Source organism: Trachypithecus francoisi, unplaced genomic scaffold, assembly GCF_009764315.1.
Source record: "Trachypithecus francoisi isolate TF-2019V2 unplaced genomic scaffold, Tfra_2.0 Lachesis_group13, whole genome shotgun sequence".
In the NCBI taxonomy this organism is placed as follows: Eukaryota; Metazoa; Chordata; class Mammalia; order Primates; family Cercopithecidae; genus Trachypithecus; species Trachypithecus francoisi.
In genome coordinates, this window is record NW_022681458.1 from 22,654,459 (window position 1) to 22,676,041 (window position 21,583).

At 51.5% G+C, this 21,583-nt stretch overlaps 1 protein-coding gene across 1 annotated transcript in view; it reads right to left on the bottom strand.

Moving 5' to 3' along the window:
• Positions 1-21,583, bottom strand: part of VIL1 (villin 1) — a 33,329-nt gene that overhangs the window by 5,749 nt on the left and 5,997 nt on the right. The window contains exons 4-19 of the mRNA XM_033230257.1: positions 21,005-21,201; positions 19,060-19,168; positions 18,796-18,906; positions 17,610-17,812; positions 17,422-17,500; positions 17,149-17,247; positions 16,228-16,381; positions 15,145-15,245; positions 14,918-15,055; positions 14,153-14,311; positions 11,375-11,554; positions 10,651-10,796; positions 9,148-9,292; positions 8,463-8,651; positions 6,505-6,573; positions 4,082-4,222 (exon numbers count right to left, since the gene is read on the bottom strand). Coding sequence (XP_033086148.1) covers positions 4,082-4,222; positions 6,505-6,573; positions 8,463-8,651; positions 9,148-9,292; positions 10,651-10,796; positions 11,375-11,554; positions 14,153-14,311; positions 14,918-15,055; positions 15,145-15,245; positions 16,228-16,381; positions 17,149-17,247; positions 17,422-17,500; positions 17,610-17,812; positions 18,796-18,906; positions 19,060-19,168; positions 21,005-21,201 — 2,220 coding nt within the window. The remainder of the gene's footprint in view (positions 1-4,081; positions 4,223-6,504; positions 6,574-8,462; positions 8,652-9,147; positions 9,293-10,650; positions 10,797-11,374; positions 11,555-14,152; positions 14,312-14,917; positions 15,056-15,144; positions 15,246-16,227; positions 16,382-17,148; positions 17,248-17,421; positions 17,501-17,609; positions 17,813-18,795; positions 18,907-19,059; positions 19,169-21,004; positions 21,202-21,583) is intronic.

Sequence of the window (21,583 nt, forward strand, 5' to 3'; positions counted from 1 at the left end):
AATTAGCCGGGTGTGGTGGCGGGCGCCTGTAGTCCCAGCTACTTGGGAGGCTGAGGCAGAAGAATGGCGTGAACTCGGGAGGCGGAGCTTGCAGTGAGCCGAGATCCGGCCACTGCACTCCAGTCAGGGCGACAGAGCCAGACTCCATCTCAAAAAAAAAAAAAAAATCAGCTATAGGCCAGGCGGGCGCAGTGGCTCGTGCCTCTAATCCCAGCACTTTGGGAGGCCAAGGTGGGTGGATCACAAGGTCAAGAGATCGAGCCCATCCTGGCTAACATGGTGAAACCCCATCTCTACTAAAAATACAAAAATTAGCCGGGCATAGTGGCAGGCGCCTATAATCCCAGCTACTTGGGAGGCTGAGGCAAGAGAATGGCGTGAGGCCGGGCGCGGTGGCTCAAGCCTGTAATCCCAGCACTTTGGGAGGCCGAGATGGGTGGATCACGAGGTCAGGAGATCGAGACCATCCTGGCTAACACGGTGAAACCCCGTCTCTACTAAAAAAATACAAAAACTAGCCGGGCGTGGTGGTGGGCGCCTGTAGTCCCAGCTACTCGGGAGGCTGAGACAGGAGAATGGCGTGAACCCGGGAGGCGGAGCTTGCAGTGAGTGGAGATCGTGCTACTGCACTCCAGCCTGGGCAACAGAGCAAGACTCCGTCTCAAAAAAAAAAAGAAAAAAAAAAATCAGCTGCAGGCCAGATGTGGTGGCTCACGCCTGTAATCCCAGCACTTTGGGAAGTTGAGGTGAGTGGATCACCTGAGGTCAGGAGTTTGAGACCAATCTGATGAAACCCTGTCTCAACTAAAAATACAAAAACAAATTAGCCGGGTGTGGTGGCACACGCCTGTAATCCCAGCTACTTGGGAGGTTGAGGCAGGAGAATTGCTTGAACCAGGGAGGCAGAGGTTGCAGTGAGCCGAGATTGCACCATTGCACTCCATCCTGGGCAACAAGAGTGAAACCCCATCTCAAAAAACAAAACAAAAAAATCAGCCACAGGCCAGGTGCAGCATTTCATGCCTGTAATCCCAGCACTTTGGGAGGCAGAGGCAGGTGGATCACCTGAGGTCAGGAGTTGGAGACCAGCCTGGCCAATATGGTGAAACCCCATCTCTACTAAAAATACAAAAATTAGCCAGGCGTGATGGCACGCGCCTGTAGTCCCAGCTACTAAGGAGGCTGAGACAGGAGAATTGCTTGAACTCGGGAGGTGGAGGTTACAATGAACCAAGCTTGTGCCACTGCACTTCAGCCTGGGCAACAGAGACTCTGTCTCAAAAAAAAAAAAAAAAAAAAAACTACAGAAAACATTTTTAAAAAAGAATCTAAGCCTTCTTTGCTTCTACCATGATGGGGCTGTCTTGAGTCTGTCCATTTAAAATTAGCAATCCATTTCTGCCTTCCATCAATCCTCTGGTTCAATAACATTGGCTGCCCTCCTTTAGAAATACCTCCTTTATTGGCCAGGCGTGGTGGCTCACGCTTGTAATAGCACTTTGGGAGTCCAAAGCGGGCGGATCACCTGAGGTTGGGAGTTTGAGACCAGCCTGGCTAACATGGTGAAACCCTGTCTCTACTAAAAATACTAAAATTAGACAGGCGTGGTGGTGTGTGGCTGTAATCCTAGCTACTTGGAGGCTGAGGCAGGAGAATCACTTGAACCTGGGAGGCAGAGGTTGCAGTTAGCCGAGATCACGCCACTGCACTCCAGCCTGGGCGACAGAGCAAGACTCCATCTCAAGAAGAAAAAAAGAAAGAAAGAAATACCTCCTTTATGCTGCGTGGCGTGATGGTAACAGTGGGACTCCAAAGGCCTGGTTCTTGCTCTGGCTTTGCAACTAACTAGTAATGTTAGGCAAGTCACTTCATCTCTCTGGATCTCAGTTTTCTCAGGTGTAGAACAGGAGATAATAACAGCTTTCATTTGTAGAGTACTATGTACCAAGGGCTGGGCTTAGCTTGTCATCATACTGGGATCATCCCAATGTTACAGTGAGGACACGTGTGCCTCCTAGCCTCCCAGCAACCTCACAGGTGGGAGAACCAGGAGAGAACACAGAAATGTGCTCTCTAAGGTAAAAGACAGAATTGAAATTCTCTGGGAACAAAACACTTTATATTGAGTCGAAACCCTTAACAGACTTTGATGTTCTGAGAGAGAAACTAGATATCTCTCTTCTGTGATCCCTTGATTAATTTGTAAGACTACTTTTTGACTTATATAGAGTATATTATCTCTCCTCTCAATACCCCTAAGCTAGATTGGCAGCCTATTTTGGATCTTCATGAAGTGGGAATGAATATTAGAAATGTGTTCTTAGGCTGGGTGCAGTGGCTCACACCTGTAATTCCAACACTTTGGGAGGCTGAGGTGGGAGGATCACTTGAGCCCAGAAAGTCGAGGCTGCAGTAAGCCATGATTGCAACAGTACTCCAGTCTGGGCAACAGAGTGAGACCACAAATTTTAAAAAAGTGTCCAGCCCCAAACTCCATTCCCCACACACACACACACAAAAGTGTTTTGAACAAGCTCTTCTTGCTGTGCTAACCACAGTTACCGTATGGACCATGTGCTGATGAGTCTTAAATTCATATCTCTGCCCTGGTGTTCCTCTGAATTGCCTGCCCACTGAACATGTATCTCTAAACCTCAAAGGATGTAGCTACCACTAAACTAAGCTCAGCCTGATCCAGTTTTCTGTCGTGGAGAATGATGCTATTTTCTCTTCTCTCATACTCTTTATCCAGTAATTACCAAATATCGTTGATTTTACCTCCTAAATGTTTCTCTCCACCTCCTCCACCATGACCTATTCTAGGTTCCCACCTACCTGTCAGCCTGAGAGCAGTTATGCTGTCTCTCCTAACTGGTGTTCCTGTGACTGTTCTTGCCACCTTCCAGGCTTTTGTTCAATGAGCAGCTGTAATTATTATTATTTTTTGTTTTGTTTTTTGAAACGGAGTTTCACTCTTGTCGCCCAGGCTGGAGTGCAATGGTGAAATCTCGGCTCACTGCAACCTCTACCTCTTGGGTTCAAGTGATTCTCCTGTCTCAGCATCCCAAATACCTGGGATTATAGGCACAAGCCACCACACCCGGCTATTTTTGTAATCTTAGTAGAGTTGGGGTTTCGCCATGTTGGCCAGGCTGGTCTCGAATACCTGATCTCAGGTGGTTCGCATGCCTTGGCCTCTCAAAGTGCTGGGATTACAGGCAGGAGCCACCATGCCCGGCCCAGTGTAAGTCTGTCACTCTGCTACTTCAACGATAATGATACTCCCCTTCACTGCCAGGATACATGATACGATCCTTAACTTGGGGTAGAAGGCACTGCCATTTCAGCCCTGCCTCCCTCCCTGGCTCTGCACACCACAGCCACTCTGGCTATCTTACAGTTTTGCCCCCATTTTTATTCCTTGCCTTTGGGCTTCATGTTAGCTGTCCCTTCTCCAGAACTAACTTACTTTGCCTCAATAATTCCTGTTTATCTTTCAGAAGGAAACCTCTAAATCAGGCTCCTCTTTGTAATACCTTTTTTTCTTTTTCTTTTTTTGAGACAGTCTCACTTTGTCACCCAGGGTGGAATGCAGTGGCATGATCTTGGCTCACTGCAACCTCCACCTCCCAGGTTCAAGCAATTCTCATGACTCAGCCTCTCAAGTAGCTGGGATTACAGGTGTACACCACCACACCTGGCTAATTGTTGTAGTTTTAGTAGAGATGGGGTTTCACCATATTGGTCAGGCTGGTCTGAAACTCCTGACCTCAGGTGATCCACCCGCCTCAGCCTCCCAAAGTGCTGGGATTACAGGCATGAGCCACTGCACCCGGCCCTGTTTATAATACTCTTCACAGCTCCTGTACTTCACTTTCTGGCACTTAACCCTTAAATTAAATAATAGTGTAACCAGGCTTCTCTGATCTCTCTCCTCCTGGGATATAAGCTGGTATGAAGGCAGGATCCCATCTGTCTTGTTCATCCCCAGCACCTAGTCACCTGTAGGGCCAAATCTGGGAGTCAACTATGGTGGTCCAACAAATGGACTTATTTGTCCTCCTTTGAAGGTCTGACCTACCTCCTTCCTGCTGGGATCCACACCCTCAGGGAGCTCCTCTACAGGCTTGTTCACTAGCTGCTCCAGGGGGAAGATGGGCAGAGGCCCAGAACTGAGGTTGGTGTTAGCATTGAACACGTCCACTTTCGAGCTTGTGACCTCCTAGGAAAGAAAAGGAAACCACTGGTTACTTAGCTGGTGTGCGGCTACCTCCCAGGCTGCCTTTCTCTGTGAAGTCTCTAGGGCACCACCTTCCAAGAAGCCTCCCATGTCCCACCCCACCCTGCCACACATACATTCATAAGAACACAACAGGCCGGGCGAGGTGGCTCAAGCCTGTAATCCCAGCACTTTGGGAAGCCGAGACCATCCTGGCTAACCCAGTGAAACCCCGTCTCTACTAAAAAATACAAAAAAAAAAATTAGCCGGGTGAGGTGGCGGGCGCCTGTAGTCCCAGCTACTCGGGAGGCTGAGGCAGGAGAATGGCATAAACCCAGGAGGCGGAGCTTGCAGTGAGCTGAGATCCGGCCACTGCACTCCAGCCTGGGCGACAGAGCGAGACTCCGTCTCAAGAAAAAAAAAAAAAAAGAACACAACATAGGCCAGGCGTGGTGGCTCACGCCTGTAATCCCAGCACTTTGGGAGATTGAGGTGGGTGGATCACTTGAGGTCAGGAATTCAAGACCAGCCTGTCTAACATGGTGAAACCACGTCTCTACTAAAAATACAAAACTTAGCCAGGCATGGTGGTGGGCGCCTGTAATCCCAGCTACTCAGGAGGCTGAAGTAGGAGAATCATTTGAACCTGGGAGGTGGAGGTTGCAGTGAGCTGAGATCACGCCACTGCGCTCCGGCCTGGGCAACAGAGAGAGACTCCTCAAAAAAAAAAAAAACACACATACACAACATAGAGCTTAGTGGTCTGTTCTGACCAAAGTCCATTGGTGGAAAATGACTCTTTTCTTTTATGATTCATTAACTTTCCCATGGCTTCCCCCAGAGTTTGAGATCTAGCCTGGATATTTGTGACACTGTCTCTCATGTCTTGTGAAATTGTCATCTATAAATTCACTTAACCTTGACCTATCTATACGTGCCAGTCTGTACTGTCAGTCCACCAAGAAAGGTTTCGTGAGTGCCGCAAGTTTTGACCATCTGTTGATTATACCCCAGTGTGCTTGTGAACTTACTCTTGAATTCTGGACACATTCCTCAGAGTTAGCTCTGTCTTGTTCCCTTTGTAAGCCTGTGAACTTCTCAAAGCAAAGGTTTTGATTTCATATTCCCATGTCCCAGGCCTAAAAGCTAAATACATTTCTTTTTTGGGGGGATGGGGGGACAGTAGGGGGGGCAGGGGTTTTTTTTGAGACAGGGTCTGACTCTGTTGCCCAGGCTGCAGTGCAGTGGCACAATTTCAGCTCACTGCAACCTCTGCCTCCTAGGCTCAAACCTACCTCCCACCTCAGCCTCCTGAGTAGCTGGGACCACAGGCACATACCACCACTCCTGGCTGTTTTTTATTTTTTGTAAAGATGAGGTTTCCCCATGTTACCAAAACTAGTCTCAAACTCCTGGGCTCAAGCAATCCACCCTCCTCGGCCTCCCAAAGTGCTGAGATTACAGGCGTGAGCCACTGCGCCGGCCTAAATACATTTCAGTTAACTCACTGAAAGACCAAAGGAGTTGTAGTTATTCTACCTAGAGAAGGGACCCCAAGGGTGATGGTGTGTAGAGACAGCATTATTTCTCAAAGTGTCGTCCATGGACTAACTACATGAAATTACCTTTTTAAAATAAGATTTAAAAGATGCAGATTCCTAGGTGCCAATTCTTAGTCTATAAACCAGAATATTTGGGAATGGGGCCTTGGAATCTGCATTTTAATATGCTTCCCCCTTACTCCCTGCCCCCAGTTCCCAGACTTCTATGTATGATAAAATCTGAGAACCAGGCCGGGCGTTGTGGCTCATGCCTGCAATCCCAGCACTTTGGGAGGCCGAGGCTGGGGGATCACTTGAGGTCAGGAGTTTGAGACCAGCCTGGCCAACATGGTGAAACCTCGTCTCTACTAAAAATACAAAAATTAGCCAGGCGTGGCAGCACACACCTGTAATCCCAGCTACTTGGGAGGTTGAGGCATGAGAATCACTTGAACCCGGGAGGTAGAGGTTGCAGTGAGCCGAGATCCTGCCACTGCACTCCAGCCTGGGAGGCACAGTGAAACTGTGTCTCAAAAAAAAAAAAATTGAGAACCATTTCACTAGGAAATTGAGGAAACAAAACCACTAGAGGCACTGGAGTTAAACAGCAAAAGAATGAGAAGTAGGGAGAAATAGGAGGGAAAGCACAGGACACTGGTGTCTTCTCTGCAGCATTCTTGGCTCCCATAGGTCTGACCACCAGCTGGCCACTGCAAGGCCCAGCCACCCTGCCCCGGACTCACAGCAGTGATCTGGCTCCAGTCCCTAGAGTTGCCAAGCTCCACCTTCAGGTCCTCATAGGATTTGGCGTTCTGCATATAAAGTAAATAACAGATTAGACCTGGATCTCAGCAGAGGAGATGGATGAGAAGGCATTTTTCCTCAGGAATGGAAAGAAGGCTGTTCTGGGGCCTAGTGGTAAGAAAGGAAAGAGGATACACAGGCTGAGGCTGGAGGAGGGTCCCTGAAAAAGGAGATTAGATGGTGAGGCTGGGACCAGAGGGGCTGCCAGAAAAGGGCAGGGCAGTTTATATTTGTCCCAGCTCAGCCTGACTTGGGGATGGGGAGGATCTTTTCCCACCTGCAGGGGCCAGGGCAAGAACCACAGGCAGTGTGGAGAACCCTGCCTAGGCTATGTAGGCTCTGAGGAATGCAGGGCTCCTGGGGATGGGCGGGGGTCCCCGCAGATCCTAGAAGGGATCCCTGCCACAGAGGAGTGAAGGGACTATGGCTCTCTGAGGAGTCCCATCTCCATATCCTAGAGCACACTTATGCTGAATGAATGAATGAGTGAATGAGGCTGAGAGAGAAGCCAGCACACACTTGAGGTGAGGGAAGGGTGATAACTAAAGTGGACTGAGAAAACCTGGCATCTTGATATGCTGCCTTGAGTAAAAACTAAAATCAGCCCATCTAACTGCAGAATTTAAAAAAAAAAAAAACCAACAGATTTAAGGAAATTAAGCTTTCTGCTTCCCTAAACCCATGTGTTGTGACAATTTAGAGCACCCAGAGCCACCAGGCCAGGCTTCACTCTACCTTGGCCTTCTTCCTACTGAAAACCTTTGCTGGAGTTCCATCCTGGGGATCTGCCCCTTGCTTCTATGTGGGGCCAGTTTAGGAAACGCCCCGTGGGAGCTTGGCACACCATCCCTCAGGTAAGGACCACATACATGACCCATTTTGCTTAGAATTTAGCACCAGGGGCCGAGTGCGGTGGCTCAAGCCTGTAATCCCAGCACTTTGGGAGGCCGAGACGGGCGGATCACGAGGTCAGGAGATTGAGACCATCCTGGCTAACATGGTGAAACCCCATCTCTACTAAAAAATACAAAAAACTAGCCGGGCGAGGTGGCGGGCGCCTGTAGTCCCAGCTACTCGGAAGGCTGAGGCAGGAGAATGGCGTAAACCCGGGAGGCGGGGCTTGCAGTGAGCTGAGATCCGGCCACTGCACCCCAGCCTGGGTGACAGAGCAAGACTCCATCTCAAAAAAAAAAAAAAAAGAATTTAGCACCAGGAAGACATTGTCAATTCTTTAGAACCAGCATGTTTCAGCTGGCACGGAGGATCCACCGTGTTGCTGCAATGATGAGAACATTGTAGCTGGCACAGTAGCTGGCAGCCACATGTGGCTAATGACAAACTGAATTTTGCATTGTGTTTAATTTAAATAATCAGTACATTTCTTACCTATACTATCCAGCAACTTTGCTCTAGAAGTAGTGTGCAAACAAGGCACTATAATTAGCCTTGATTTTTGATAGACTTCTTCCCTCTCACCAGGAGGCCTAATGGCCTTAGTGCAGCCTTACTTTCTATTCTAAGCCTCTTCTAGTCCCTTTCTTTTTTTTTTTTTTTTTTTGAGACGGAGTCTCGCTCTGTCGCCCAGGCTGGAGTGCAGTGGCCGGATCTCAGCTCACTGCAAGCTCCGCCTCCCGGGTTTATGCCATTCTCTCGCCTCAGCCTCCCGAGTAGCTGGGACTACAGGCGCCCGCCACATCGCCCGGCTAATTTTTTGTATTTTTTTAGTAGAGACGGGGTTTCACCGTGTTAGCCAGGATGGTCTCGATCTCCTGACCTCGTGATCCACCCTTTCTAAATCAGCAGTTCATATATCCCAAAGAGACAGAATGGCCTGCGGGAATCAGCACTGATCTCCAGGCAGGGCTAGAGAAGGTCATGCTGGGATGAGGCCACTCACACTCCACTTAAAGGGATCCCAAGCCAGGAACCAGCCTGTGAAGGTGGGGGGCTCGTATCCCTGCTTCACCACAATGATGGGGGTCTCGGGGTCACGCCCGCTGGGATGGGTCTTGAGGTATTCCTGCGCGCTGATGGCTGCAGCCTTCTTCTCCTCCTCATTGGCATGTTTCCCAATCCAGAAGAAGACCTATTGAGAACTCCAGAAGATCAGTCTGTCCTTCCTGTCCTCCCTGGCCCACAGGGCTCTGCCTCAGTTGTCCAGCAGTGAAGCCCTGACTTTGACCCTGTCTCTATCACTACCAGCCAAATGACCTAGGGCAGGCACCATCTGGCCTTGAATTTGTATCTGCGAAAAGGAGGTTGGACAGATGCCTTGTACTTGGATATTCTGCAAATGTGTGTCTCCCAGACTGTCCAAAGCCCAGGATTATCAAAAACACTCCTACTCTCATGTGAAATAAATAGGACTTTGGGAGAGAATATGCTCTTCCCTGCAGCCTCTCTTGAGCACGTTACTCCCCACCTTCCTTCCTTCTTACACTTCTGGTGTTCATACCATTTCCAGGGAGAAATTATGTGAGGACTAAGAAAATGTTGACACTTACCTACCCTTAAAGCCACTCTTTCTTGGCCCTGGGGATTGAGGTGCCTGGAAAGAGGGGTCCCCAGGCCCTTGGTCCTACCTGGTCCCAGACATCTAGTAGGAATACGTCATCCTCTTCCAAGTCATCCTGACTGAAGTCAGGGATCTCTGTGGCCAGGAAGCGCCCAGTCTGGTTGGAACATTCAAAGAGCCGGGGGGTGATGACCAGGTTTTCTTCCTGTAGTCTGCAGGATGGAGAGAAGATTGTACTGGCAGAAGGAAGGTGTGGCAAAAGGAGATTGAGGACAGAACTCTGATGAAGGGACTCTGGCATGGAAAGGTCATCTCCAGCAAAATGCTCTGTCTTCTGATTGATAAAAGGGTCCCCTCTAATTCCAAGAGTGCTCTGAGGGAGAAATTGTCACTGCTTTCTGGACATGCATTCCAGTGGCTTTTGCAGAGCCTTGTTAGGAAGTTCTTCCTGATATCTTCCCTCCATCCCTCCTGCTGCTACTACAGTACATGCCCTTTTGCTTTTGAACTAGGGACTAGTGGATCATGGATATTCTCTAGAAAAGCCATTTGAGCCAGGCACAGTGGCCCACGCCTGTAATCCTAGCACTTTGGGAGGCTGTGGCAGGTGGATCACCTGAGATCAGGAGTTTGAGACCAGCCTGGCCAACATGGTGAAAACCCGCCTCTACTAAAATACAAAAATTGGCCAGCATGTTGGCAGGTGCCTGTAATCGCAGCTACCCAGGAGGCTGCAGCAGGAGAATTGCTGGAACCTGGGAGGCGGAGGCAGAGGCTGCAGTGAGCCGAGATTGCGCCACTGCATTCCAGCCTGGGTGACAGAACAAGACTCCATCACAAAAACAAAACAAAACCACTTGAAAGAAGGCTTGGCCGGGCGCGGTGGCTCAAGCCTGTAATCCCAGCACTTTGGGAGGCCGAGACGGGCGGATCACGAGGTCAGGAGATTGAGACCATCCTGGCTAACATGGTGAAACCCCGTCTCTACTAAAAAATACAAAAAGCTAGCCGGGCGAGGTGGCTGGCGCCTGTAGTCCCAGCTACTCGGGAGGCTGAGGCAGGAGAATGGCGTAAACCCGGGAGGCGGAGCTTGCAGTGAGCTGAGATCGGCCACTGCACTCCAGCCCGGGCGACAGAGCAAGACTCCATCTCAAAAAAAAAAAAAAAAGAAGGCTTGTGGCTGGTGCCCCTCAGCATCCCAGGCCTGTGTCAGGACCTAAAGGCAGGCTGGCCTCTGGCATCTTCTTACTGAAAGGCAAACCTCTAGCACTGCCCCTCGCTTTGAGCTGCCTCCTATGGCCAGGAATTCCCTTTGCCAAGGAAACACCCCACCAGGTCCCAGGCATACTGTAGTGAGCAGCACAGACACAGCCCCTGACCAAGAGGCTCCAAGGGCATGGGCTGCCTTTGATTCATCTTGTATCCCTGGGGGCCTGGCACAGGGCCTGACACAGGGCCTGACACACAGTGTCCTTAGTCCATGCCTGCTGTAGGTTCTGGGTGTGGGGATGGAGATGCTGGGAGGCTCCCCCACCTTGGTAACCTGGAGGCAGAGGGACCTGAGAGTTACCTCTTGGTGTTGGCATAGGGAGCCTTCCCGCCCAGGGCCATCCAGAAGTTGGCTGGCTCCTGCCCTTCCACCACCACTTGCTTCTCCGTCCGGGAGATGGTGTCAGCAACCATCTTGGCCATCTCCCGCTCGTCTCCGCTACAGCCCTAGGAAAAAAAAGGGTTGGCCAATTTCTAGTGCCACCCCTACCTCCACCCTCCTACCACATTCACTACCCAGAGTTCCAGGGCCTAAGAGGGCTCTCCTGGGTCAGGACCCTGTGTATACAGGCCACACAGGGACAATTACATGCTCTCCTCTGTCCTTGACACTCCAAAGAATAGAAGAAACTAGAGAGTATTTTCAAGGGTCGAGAGGGACTCCAAGAGTCTATGCATTCTTCTTACAGAGATCAAAGGAGAGGCAGTGACAGGCTCAGGATAGTGAGAGAGAGCCCAAGACATAAAGACAGACCAACCCAGGGACAGATGGAAGTGGCCAGAGAAACAGAACAAGAGAGACTGACTCAGAGAGGCAGAGAATCTGAGGATGGTCATTGACGAGGCAGAAAGAATAGACCCAGAGCTACTGAGGAGGGAGAGACTGGGCTCCAGAGGTGGCTGAGAACCGAGCAGGTACAACTTAGTTGGCCAGGGGTTCCTGCCCTCACCTAGGGGCTGCTGTGAAACTGGGGGACTCCCAGGACCCACTTGGGGATGGGGAGATCTCTAGGCCCTGAACACACCTTCCCACACCATAGGTAGCAGCAGGACTGGGTCTTGAGGACAAAGACATCATTGGAATTGAGGAAATTAGCCCGCGCTGGGACCTCAAAGGCCTTTGTGTTGTTGGTGCCCGTTCCCCGGACCTGGAACAGTCGTGTGGAGGGCTCAGGCTCCAAGTTGTTAGCTCGGGAGGTGCCTCCCTGCAGGTGAGGGGAGAAGGCAGGGAGAGAGAGTCAGGAGTCACATAGTAAAGAAGATGATGAAGGAACAGAGGGGCACAAAGAGAACCAGAGAGGGACAGGGTAGGGCGGGGTGGCTTGCCTCTGCAGCTCCTCTGATGCTCTGTCACCAGCTCTTTCTAAAACATTGTTTGCATCATGGCGCTTCTCTGCTCAAAAACATTCAGTGACTCCCCGTTGCTTATAGCCTAAAACCCAGCTCCTGAACTTTACCTTTGAAGGCCCCACATGACGAAGATGCAAACTGCCTTTGCAGACACTGCTACCATCAAACCCTCCAGCGTAGCTCTGCCGGGCTTCTTTTTTTTTTTGAGATGGAGTTTTGCTCTTGTTGCCCAGGCTGGAGTGCAATGGCACTATCTCAACTTACTGCACCCTTCGCCTCCCGGGTTCAAGCAATTCTGCCTCAGCCTCCTGGGTAGCTGGGATTATAGGCGCCCACCACCATGCCTGGCTAATTTTTGTATTTTTAGTAGAGACGGGGTTTCTCCATGTTGGTCAGGCTGGTTTGGAACTCATGACCTCAGGTGATCCGCCCACCTGGCCTCCCAAAGTGCTGGGATTACAGCCGTGAGCCACACCGCCTAGCCTTTTATTTATTTATTTTTTCTTGAGACTGAGTCTGGCTCTGTTGCCCAGGCTGGAATGCAATGGTGTGATCCTGACTGCCTCCCAGATTCAAGCGATTCTCCTGCCCCAGCCTCCCCAGTAGCTGAGATTACAGGCACACACCACCACATTCAGCTAATCTTTGTATTTTTAGTAGAGACAGGGTTTCACCACGTTGGCCAGGCTGGTCTTGAACTCCTGACCTCAGGTGATCCACTCGCCTCCGCCTCCCAAAGTGCGGGATTACAGGCGTGAACCACCACACCCGGCCAGTTCCACCAGGCTTCTGATGTTCCCTACAGAGCCTCTCCCCCGGGCCTTTGTCCTTGCTGTGCCCCCTGCATTGCATGCCCTCATTTTACCTCTGCTAAACTCTTCAACTCTGACCCAAATGTCAAGACAAATGTGTCCTCTAAATCCTCTCCTGCCCATAAACTCTATGATATTCCCAGATTATTGTACTCCAGCTCCTCTTTTGACTCAACTTTTACTTCTGGCATTTCTTTTTTTTTTTTTTTTTTTTGAGACAGAGTCTCGCTCTGTTGCCCAGGCTAGAGTGCAGTGGTGCAGTCTCGGCTCACTGCAACCTCCGCCTCCCAGGTTCAAGTGATTCTTCTGCCTCAGCCTCCCAAGTAGCTGGGACTACAGGTGCACGCCACCACGCCCAGCTAATTTTTGTATTTTTAGTAGAGACAGGGTTTCGCCCTATTGGTCAGGCTGGTCTCAAACTCCTGACCTCGTGATCCGCCCGCCTCAGCCTCCCAAAGTGTTGGGATTACAGGCGTGAGCCACTGTGCCTGGCCTACTTCTTGCATTTAACCACATGGTTCCTTAGACTGTTGGTTCACTGCTAAAATGTCTGTCCTCTCTCAACAAGATGGTGAACTGTATTAGCATGCCATTCTTCTCCTTCCTTGGGGAATTGCAAAGGACTGTGTGTTTAAGGCACTCAACAGGCAGATTATTGCTTAAATGATTGCATGAGATGTCCGTTTCATTATGTTGGAAGGCACCAATGCAGTTTGCACAGGTGCATCATTTAAGCAAATCTAGCCAAAATATCTTCCTTTTTTATGTAAAGGATTCAAGGAGTTGGGGTGTAGAGGGCAGGCAGTACTTACACATGGTGAATGCGCATTACACGTTTTTGTTTTGTTTTGTTTTCTTGAGATGGAATTTCATTCTTGTTGCCCAGGCTGGAGTGCAGTGGCACAGTCTCAGCTAACTGCAACCTCTGCCTCCTGGTTTCAAGCAACTCTCCTGCCTCAGCCTCCCAAGTGGCTGGGATTACAGGCATGTACCACCATGCCCAGCTACTTTTTGTATTTAGTAGAGATGGGGTTTCGCCATGTTGGTTGGGCTGGTCTTGAACTACTGACCTCAGGTGATCCACCCACTTCGGCCTCCCAAAGTACTGGGATTACAGGTGTGAGCCACCACACCTGGCCTTTTTTTTTTTTTTTTTTTAAAGATGGAGTCTCACTCTGTTGCCCAGGCTGGAGTGCAATGGCACGATCTCAGCTCACTGCAACCTCCGCCTCCCAGGTTCAAGAGATTCTTCTGCCTCAGCCTCCTTAGTAGCTGAGATTACAGGCACCCACCATCATGCCCGGCTAATTTTTTGTATTTTTGTAGAGACGGGTTTCACCATGTTGGCCAGGCTGGTCTTGAACTCCTGACCTCAGGTGATCTACCCACCTCAGACTCCGAAGTGCTGGGATTACAGGCATGAGCCACCATGCCCGGCCCAATTACACGTATTTCTAAAGTAACCAAATGGGTTGTTTCTATTACCAGTTCCACATAGGTGATAGAACCTCCAGGGTAGTCTTCTATGAAGAATGGGCTTCACCCTAAGCCCTGCTCCCACCATCCATCCACTTCCCCATCTCCTGGATGCCTGTCTTGCCACAGTGGGTACTGCCAGGCACCTCAGTTCAGCAGCCACACCTGGTATACCACCATGCGTCCCTTGAAGATGGACATAAGATGAGGCGGCTCCTTGCCCATTGGGACCCGGATCTGGACTGGTTCACCATTGTACTTCTGGTCCAGAATGACGGCTTGATAAGCTGATGCTGTAATTTCATCTTGGCTGGCCTGGCTGCCCTGGGGATGAGCAGGAGGGAGTGAATGGGATAGGGTCAGCCCCCAATTCTGACCCCATCCTCAGCCTCAACAACAACTCCATCCCCAAGTCTGACCTGGTACTAAACCCAATTTTCTTCCCCACCAAACTCCACTGTGAAACAGCCAAAACCCCAGTCTGACCCAGACCTCAGTTCTGATCTCAACCTCAAACCTAATTATTTCGCAGACCCAGCCCAACCCTGACCTACCTGCAACCCCAGCCTTAACCCCAAACCTCCTCCTTTCCTTACTGCTCCTTCTTCAGGGAAGCATCGCAGGCACCACACCACTCACTCCTAGACACACTGCCTGCTCCTCACATCTAGACACAAAAACCCACGGGCAGAGCAAGTGATAAGAATGTGCAGAAGGCAATGAAAATTGGAAGGGAGACTCAGAACCAAAAGGAAAAGCGCTGTGAATGGGGGTACTAGCAGGACCTCATAGCCAAAGCAGTCCTTCTTGAAGCGGTGAGATCCCCATCCCCACAGGTATTCAACCCAAGGGTGATGGCCACTTAGCAGGAGTATGTACAAGGTGGAGCTAAGCCAGCTATGCTCTGGGTGGGACGTGGCGGGACCTGACCTGCCAGATGTAGAGCAGGTAGTGCTGCTTGTTTCCGATGAGGTAGGTGTAGAGCAGCAGGTAGCAGTCACCCCCATAGAAGTGGCCTAGCCACTTGGAATCCACAGGTACCAGTTCTAGGTTCTCAATGCGCCACACCTAGGGCCAGTATCAGGCCAGGGTGAAGTCCAGGAACAGGTTCCACCATCCCTGCTCCACCCAACACGGGCCTCTCTGCCCTCACATACCTGCACTTCCCCACTCCCATCATCTACCATCTTCTGCTGGGCAGCCACCTGAGGCTTGACATGCATGGATGTGGCATCAAACTTCATCTGTTCCACTTTGGCTAGAGTGGGGGAAATCATGACACCAATTATCACCAGCTGAGGCCCCCCAGGTCCTCACAACAGCCCTGAATGGTGGCTACAATTCTTAGACTCATTTTCAGATGAGGAAACCGAAGCAAGAGAGATTCAGTAGCTTACCTGGTTGCACAGAATGTGGCAGAGCTACAGTAGAGAACCGTAGCTCCCTCCCTCTAAAATTCCTGCTTCACCAGTGCCTCCCAGGGAGCCAAGAGAGGCATAAGAGCAAGGCTTTAGCTTTGTTGATCTACATCCTGACCCCTGCAGCATTCAGACTTCAAGCCTTGACCTTGTCTCCCAGCTCAATAGGGAGCTCTGCAATGATGGAGGCTGTACACTATTATTTCTTCTCTCTTAGGTGCCGGGCACCAAGCTTGCCCTCAGCAAATACTGGCGGGTAAGAGACTGAGCTATTTGGTTTCCAGGGAGGCTCAACGCCTTCCCAAATGAAACATCACATCACTCCCAGCTCCCTTTTTTTTTTTTTTTTTGAGATGGAGTTTCACTCTTGTTGCCCAGGCTGTAGTGCAATGGCACGATCTTGGTTCACTGCAACCTCCACCTCCCAAATTTAAGCAATTCTCCTGCCTCAGCCTCCTGAGTAGCTGGGGTTACAGGCATGCACCACCATGCTTGGCTAATTTTTTTTTTTTTTTTCAGTACAGACAGGGTTTCACCATGTTAGGCTAGTCTCGAACTCCTGACCTCAGGTGGTCCACCCGCCTCAGCCACCCAAAGTGCTGGGATTACAGGCATGTGCCACCACGCCCAGCCCTCTCGGCTCCCTTTTTGTGACAACTAGAGTTTGTCCATATCCCCACCCGCTAGAATAAGCCCAGAGCCAATGTAAAAGTCTTCGTGGAAGACGCGTGTCAGGGAAGGAGGGTGGGTGGTAGACCAAGTGGCTCTCCTGGCCCAGCTTCTGGATCCTGGCTCCCTCACTGCCCCGTAACTGGCCCTCACCCACGGAGCCCACAGTGTGGGTTTTGCTCAGGCCTGAAGTCCGGTTGGACACTGTCCACTTCTGGAATAGCTGCTGAAAGACGGCCGACTCAGCCCCATCATTCTGCACCTCCACCTGTGTGCGTGGTGGGTACTGCTTGGCTTTGATGAAGTTCTGGGAAGAGAAAGGGCTGAAAGCTATGCCCCTCCCCTAGTCCCCACTCCCAATACAAGCCAAAACCTGGCTCTAACCTAACCAGATCCACCATCAGATCTACCCCGGCACCAAAACTGAACCCAAACCCAATCCCAATGCTAATCCCCAACCTAACCCTACTCTGACCCCCAGCATCAAGGTCAAATCTGATACCGCCTGAAACCTAACACCGGCCTCAAGACTCACTCTGACTTCAACCTCAAATCTAATACCCAAACACAACTCTGACCCCAATCCCAAAGCCAAATCTAACTCCTAAGGTGACCCTACCTCAATGCTAATCCTAATGCCCAGTCCCCAATCCAACACTGGCACTGGCCCCAAGCCAGTTAGGGTTATGACTCCAGCCCCAGCAATGACCCCAAACTCTGATTTGGTCCTGGTCTGAGCTGACCCAATCCCCTTCTGTAGGAAGCCAGCCTCCTTCCATTTCTCCTTCCCTTCTCTAAACTCAGATCAGGTGCAGGGAGGTGAGAACCCATATCCTGAGGTGGCCCCAGGGTTGCCTGGTGGTTGACTCCCTGGTGTGCAGAGAACCCCCAAGATGACTACAGAATGGCCCCTCAGGCCCCTCCCATTGGACCGTGCCCAGCCCTCATCCTGCCGCTCCCAGCCTTCCCTGCCTCTGCCTGGCGCTATGCCCTGGTCTGAGCCTGCCTGCCCACCCCATGCAGCTATCTGCTCTCTCCCATCACTCTGCCCTCCTCCTGGATCCCCACCCCTACCAGCGCATGGCTCATGGCTCCCTTCTTCTCCTGCTCATTGGCTTTCTTCCCCTTCCATACGTAGATCTTCAGGCCCCCCTGGTCCAGGATGTAACAGTCCTAGAGTCGGGAGAGGTAAGAGTCTGATGGAGCTGGAAGTGCTGGACTGGGACAGCCTCACACACAAAAATAGTCTCTCCCTCCCATGCCCACCCCAAGCTCCCTGGAATTTTTCTGACTTGAGGGAGAGGGGGCCAGGCTGCAATGGGCTGGGGGGTCTCCAGACCCTCTCACCTCGTGACTGAGCAGGTCCTGCGTCAGCGGCCGTGTGGCGACTTCCCTCACCACCAGATTCCCCTCAGCGTCAGACACACTGCAGGACAGAAGCAAGGCATAGATGGGGAGGGGCCCCAAGGCCCTCAGCCAGGGCACCTGCTCCCAGGGAGTCCCCAGCACCCAGGAAGACCCCACTGGGCACTCACTGGTACAGTTTGAGTGCAGCCTTGAGTGCCGGCTCCACCACTGTGTCGGGCACAGCTGCCTTCAGCTCCCTGCGCTTGCCCAGCACATGGTTCATCACCTCCATCAGCTTCGGGGATGCCGATTCATTCTCTCCGTCCACCACGCCTACATAGGTGCGCCCTCCCCGCTCCTGGTCTCGGATCTCCTTGGCCAGAGTCAGGCCCTGCAGGAAGGCCCCTGGTGACCCATCGGGAGTAGTGGGGGAACAAGGCAGTGTCTGCCACCCCACACCCTGCCAGGCAAGCCCAGACCACCTACAGCAGCAGCCACAGGGGTTGAGACCCCTGCCCTGCTTTTCCCTGTCGGAGGGGTCAAGCTTTTAAGGCGCATAAGGAAACCAGGGAGAAGGCAGCTGGGAAAGCAGGTTTCCCACCGTCAGGAAGGTGTTCAAGTGGGCTTGCTGGGCTTTCTGTTCTGACAGTGTGGGAAATGTGTGCTTAGACTTCACAGTTCCGGACAACAGCTGAGCCCCAAGGATCACAGTACTCAATCTCTTTCGCCGGGTGCGGTGGCTCACACCTGTAATCCCAACACTCTGGGAGGCCGAGACAGATGGATCACCCGAGGTCAGGAGTTCAAGACCAGCCTGGCCATGGTGAAACCCTGTCTCTACTAAAAATACAAAAAAATTAGCCGGGCATGGTAGTGCACGCCTGTAATCCCAGCTACTCAGGAGGCTGAGGCAGGAGAATCACTTGAACCCAGAAGGTGGAGGTTTCAGTGAGCCGAGATCATGCCATTGCACTCCAGCCTGGGCAAAAAGAGCAAAACTGCATCTCAAAAAAAAAAAAAAAAAAAAAAAAAAATCTCTTTGCCCCTAAACATGCTTGCAGTCTCACAGTGCACACACAGCGTCAATATGCTGTGAGTATAAACACACATATGCCCATGCCCATTTCATTCACCACTGGATCACCAAGGCTTGGCACAGGCTCTGCCACACTGTAGAGACTCATTCTATCTGAGTGGATTGACCACAAGTTCTCACACACAAACTCCAACATGCACACCTGCCCCAAACACATGGAGAGTGATCCACCTTAAAACACACTGTCCCCAGTAGTCAGTGGGGAGAGGCCTGGGGAAAGGAGCAGGTGGGGGCAGTTGAGGATCTGACAGGGAGGTGTGGTGCATGGGAAGGTTTACCCTGAGTCTCTCCATGTGGTTACTTTCAGGTCCATTCCACTGGATGATAAGCTTCCCGAGGTCCAGGAGGAAAACATCCCCTCGGTTGAAACTCTTCCAGGACATCTCTACCTAGGGAGCCATGGGGGAAGTGCAGACCCCACTCAGAGCTCACCTATCATCCATCATCTTGGCCACCCCTCCTTGCCCCTCACCCCTCCTCAGCTCCTGCCCTCCACCCTGGGCCTCACAGCCCTGGCCGATGTTCCAGTGGGGCCTGCCTACCTCTCCAGCTACCACGTTCCTCTTGCCCTTGACATGCAGCAGCCTCTGGACATCATAGGAGTTGGTCTCCACCTGCTTCAGGCCAGAAGCCACGCCTCCTTTCCGGATCCTGAGAAGAGGTGAGCAGACCCAGGGGAGTGGGCTGGGAGGTGGGCCTGGCCCCTGTTCTCCCAGGTCCTGGCTGCCACGCTGGGGTCACCTGAGGGCCAGGCTGGGAGTAGGCGAGGTGAATGAGGTGCTGAGGATGCAAACTTTCGGGAGTCACTCACTATCAGGTCCTGAAAGTGCAAGGTCTGCCTGTGGCATGCCCTTGAACCACCCTGACAGTCAGAGCAACCTTAAAGTCTGCACCCTAGATCTTCACTCATCTCGCCCTAGTCCCTGCCCTGTGGAGAGGCCTGCAAAGAAGGGTCATGATATATGAAGAGTAGGAAATGTATTAATAGACCAGGTGTGGTGACTCCTGCCTATAATCCCAGCACTTTGGGAGGCTGAAGTGGGCAGATCATTTGAGGTCAGGAGTTCCAGACCAGCCTGGCCAACATGGTGAAACCCTGTCTCTACTAAAAATACAAGTTAGCTGGGCATGGTGGCGGGTGCCTGTAATCACAACTACTCAGGAGGCTGAGGAAGAAGAATCGCTTGAACCCTGGGGGCGGAGGTTGCAGTGAGCTGAGATCACGCCACTGCACTCCAGCCTAGGCGACAGAGTGAGATTCCATCTCAAAAAAAAAAAAAAAAAAGGAAATGTATTAATAAATAGGGACAGAATCCTGAGGACAGGGGATCAAAGTGGAAGAAAAAACAAGAAGGGAGAGGTGCCACTCCAGTGCCCACGGGAGTGGACTACTACTGTAGCGTGGGAAGAGAAGAGCAAGACAAAAAAGAACGGGAACTGTGGCTAATTAGAGAGCCCCCGGCCTGTCCTACAGGTCAGTAACAACTCAGCTCCAGAGTGTGTGTTTTCCTGGGGAAAGCTAAGCTAGAACTTCAACTTGTACAGAAAAGCCAGCAGTCTAGCTCATGCCTGTAATCCCAGGACTTTAGGAGGCTGAGGTGGGAGAATCACTTGATCCCAGGAGTTTGAGACCAGCCTGGGCAACAGAGCAAGACCTTCATCTCTACAAAATATATATATTAAAAAATTAGCTGGGCGTGGTGGCTCAGGCCTGTGGTCCCAGTTACTCAAGAGGCTAAGGTGGGGCCAGGCACAGTGGCTCACACCTATAATCCCAGCACTTTGGGAGGCCAAGGCGGATGGATCACTTGAGGTCAGGAGTTCGAGATCAGCCTGCCTATGGTGAAACCCTGTCTCTAGTAAAAATACAAAAATTAGCCAGGCCTGGTGGTGTGCGCCTGTAATCCCAGCTACGGGGGACGCTGAGGCACGAGAATTGCTTGAGCCCAGGAGGCGGAGGTTGCAGTGAGCCAAGACTTTGCCACTGTGCCACTGTACTCCAGCCTGGGCAATAAAGCAAGACTCCATCTCGAAAAAAAAAGGAAGAAAAAGAAAAGCTGGCAGTCTTGGTTTTTAGTGTGGTAGGCCTGCATTAGAGATGGGGGAGCAGCCATTTGGTCTGTTGGCCAGAGTTGGGCGATTAGACACTGAGCTCTCCAGGACATTCAAGTAGGAGCTGATTTACAGAGATTCACAAGAGTTACAGAATTTCAGAACAGCCTCCAGACCAAGGACAGAGCAGTGGCAGAAATAAGAGTTGGGGAGTGGAAAAGTGAAGGACAATCGCCAAAAACTCATGAGGGTCCCCCTCGTGCCTCACCCCACAGTTCCAGGGTCCCTTCCCCATCCCAGGTCACCTCCCTCTGCTCCGAGTGTTCTTCCCAGACCCGAACAGGTCTGAGTGTCCCTGCCTCTTCAGTTCAGCCCCAACCTCTCCATCCCTACCACTCATCCTCATTCCCTCAGCCTGCAACCCTCCCTCCCTACACAAGGCCTTGCTTGAAGTAGCCTCGGAAGGCCTCGCTCTCGTTGCCCTGGACCTCGCGGTGCTGCACAGCCCGGCCCTTCAGGAAGTCATCCATCTGTGTGGTGTAGATGGCAGCTGCCCCCTGCTCATCCAGGGATGAGTCCTGGCCAATCCAGTAGTGGATGTCATAGGACAGGTTGCTGGCTGTCTTGTGGATCTAGGGAAAAGGTGTCCAGTGTACCCGAGACCCTGGGCTCCCACAGCCCCTCCCACTCTGTGTGACCTCCCACACACGTGCCGTCTAGGACCATGGGGGAGCGTGGCACAGGGCAAGTGCACTAGGCTAGTGGTTAGGGGCCCTGAGTCATGGCCCAGCTCTACCATTGACTCTCTGAGACATGGCTTCTCCTCTCCAGGCCTCACTTGCCTCACCTCAGAAACAACTTGCTTATGCCAGGCACAATGGCTCACGCCTGTAATCCCAGCACTTTGGCGGACGAATCACCAGGAGTTTAAGACCAGCCTGGTCAATATGGCAAAACGCTGTCTTTACTAAAAATATAAAAATTAACCAGGTGGGGTGGTGGGTGCCTGTAATC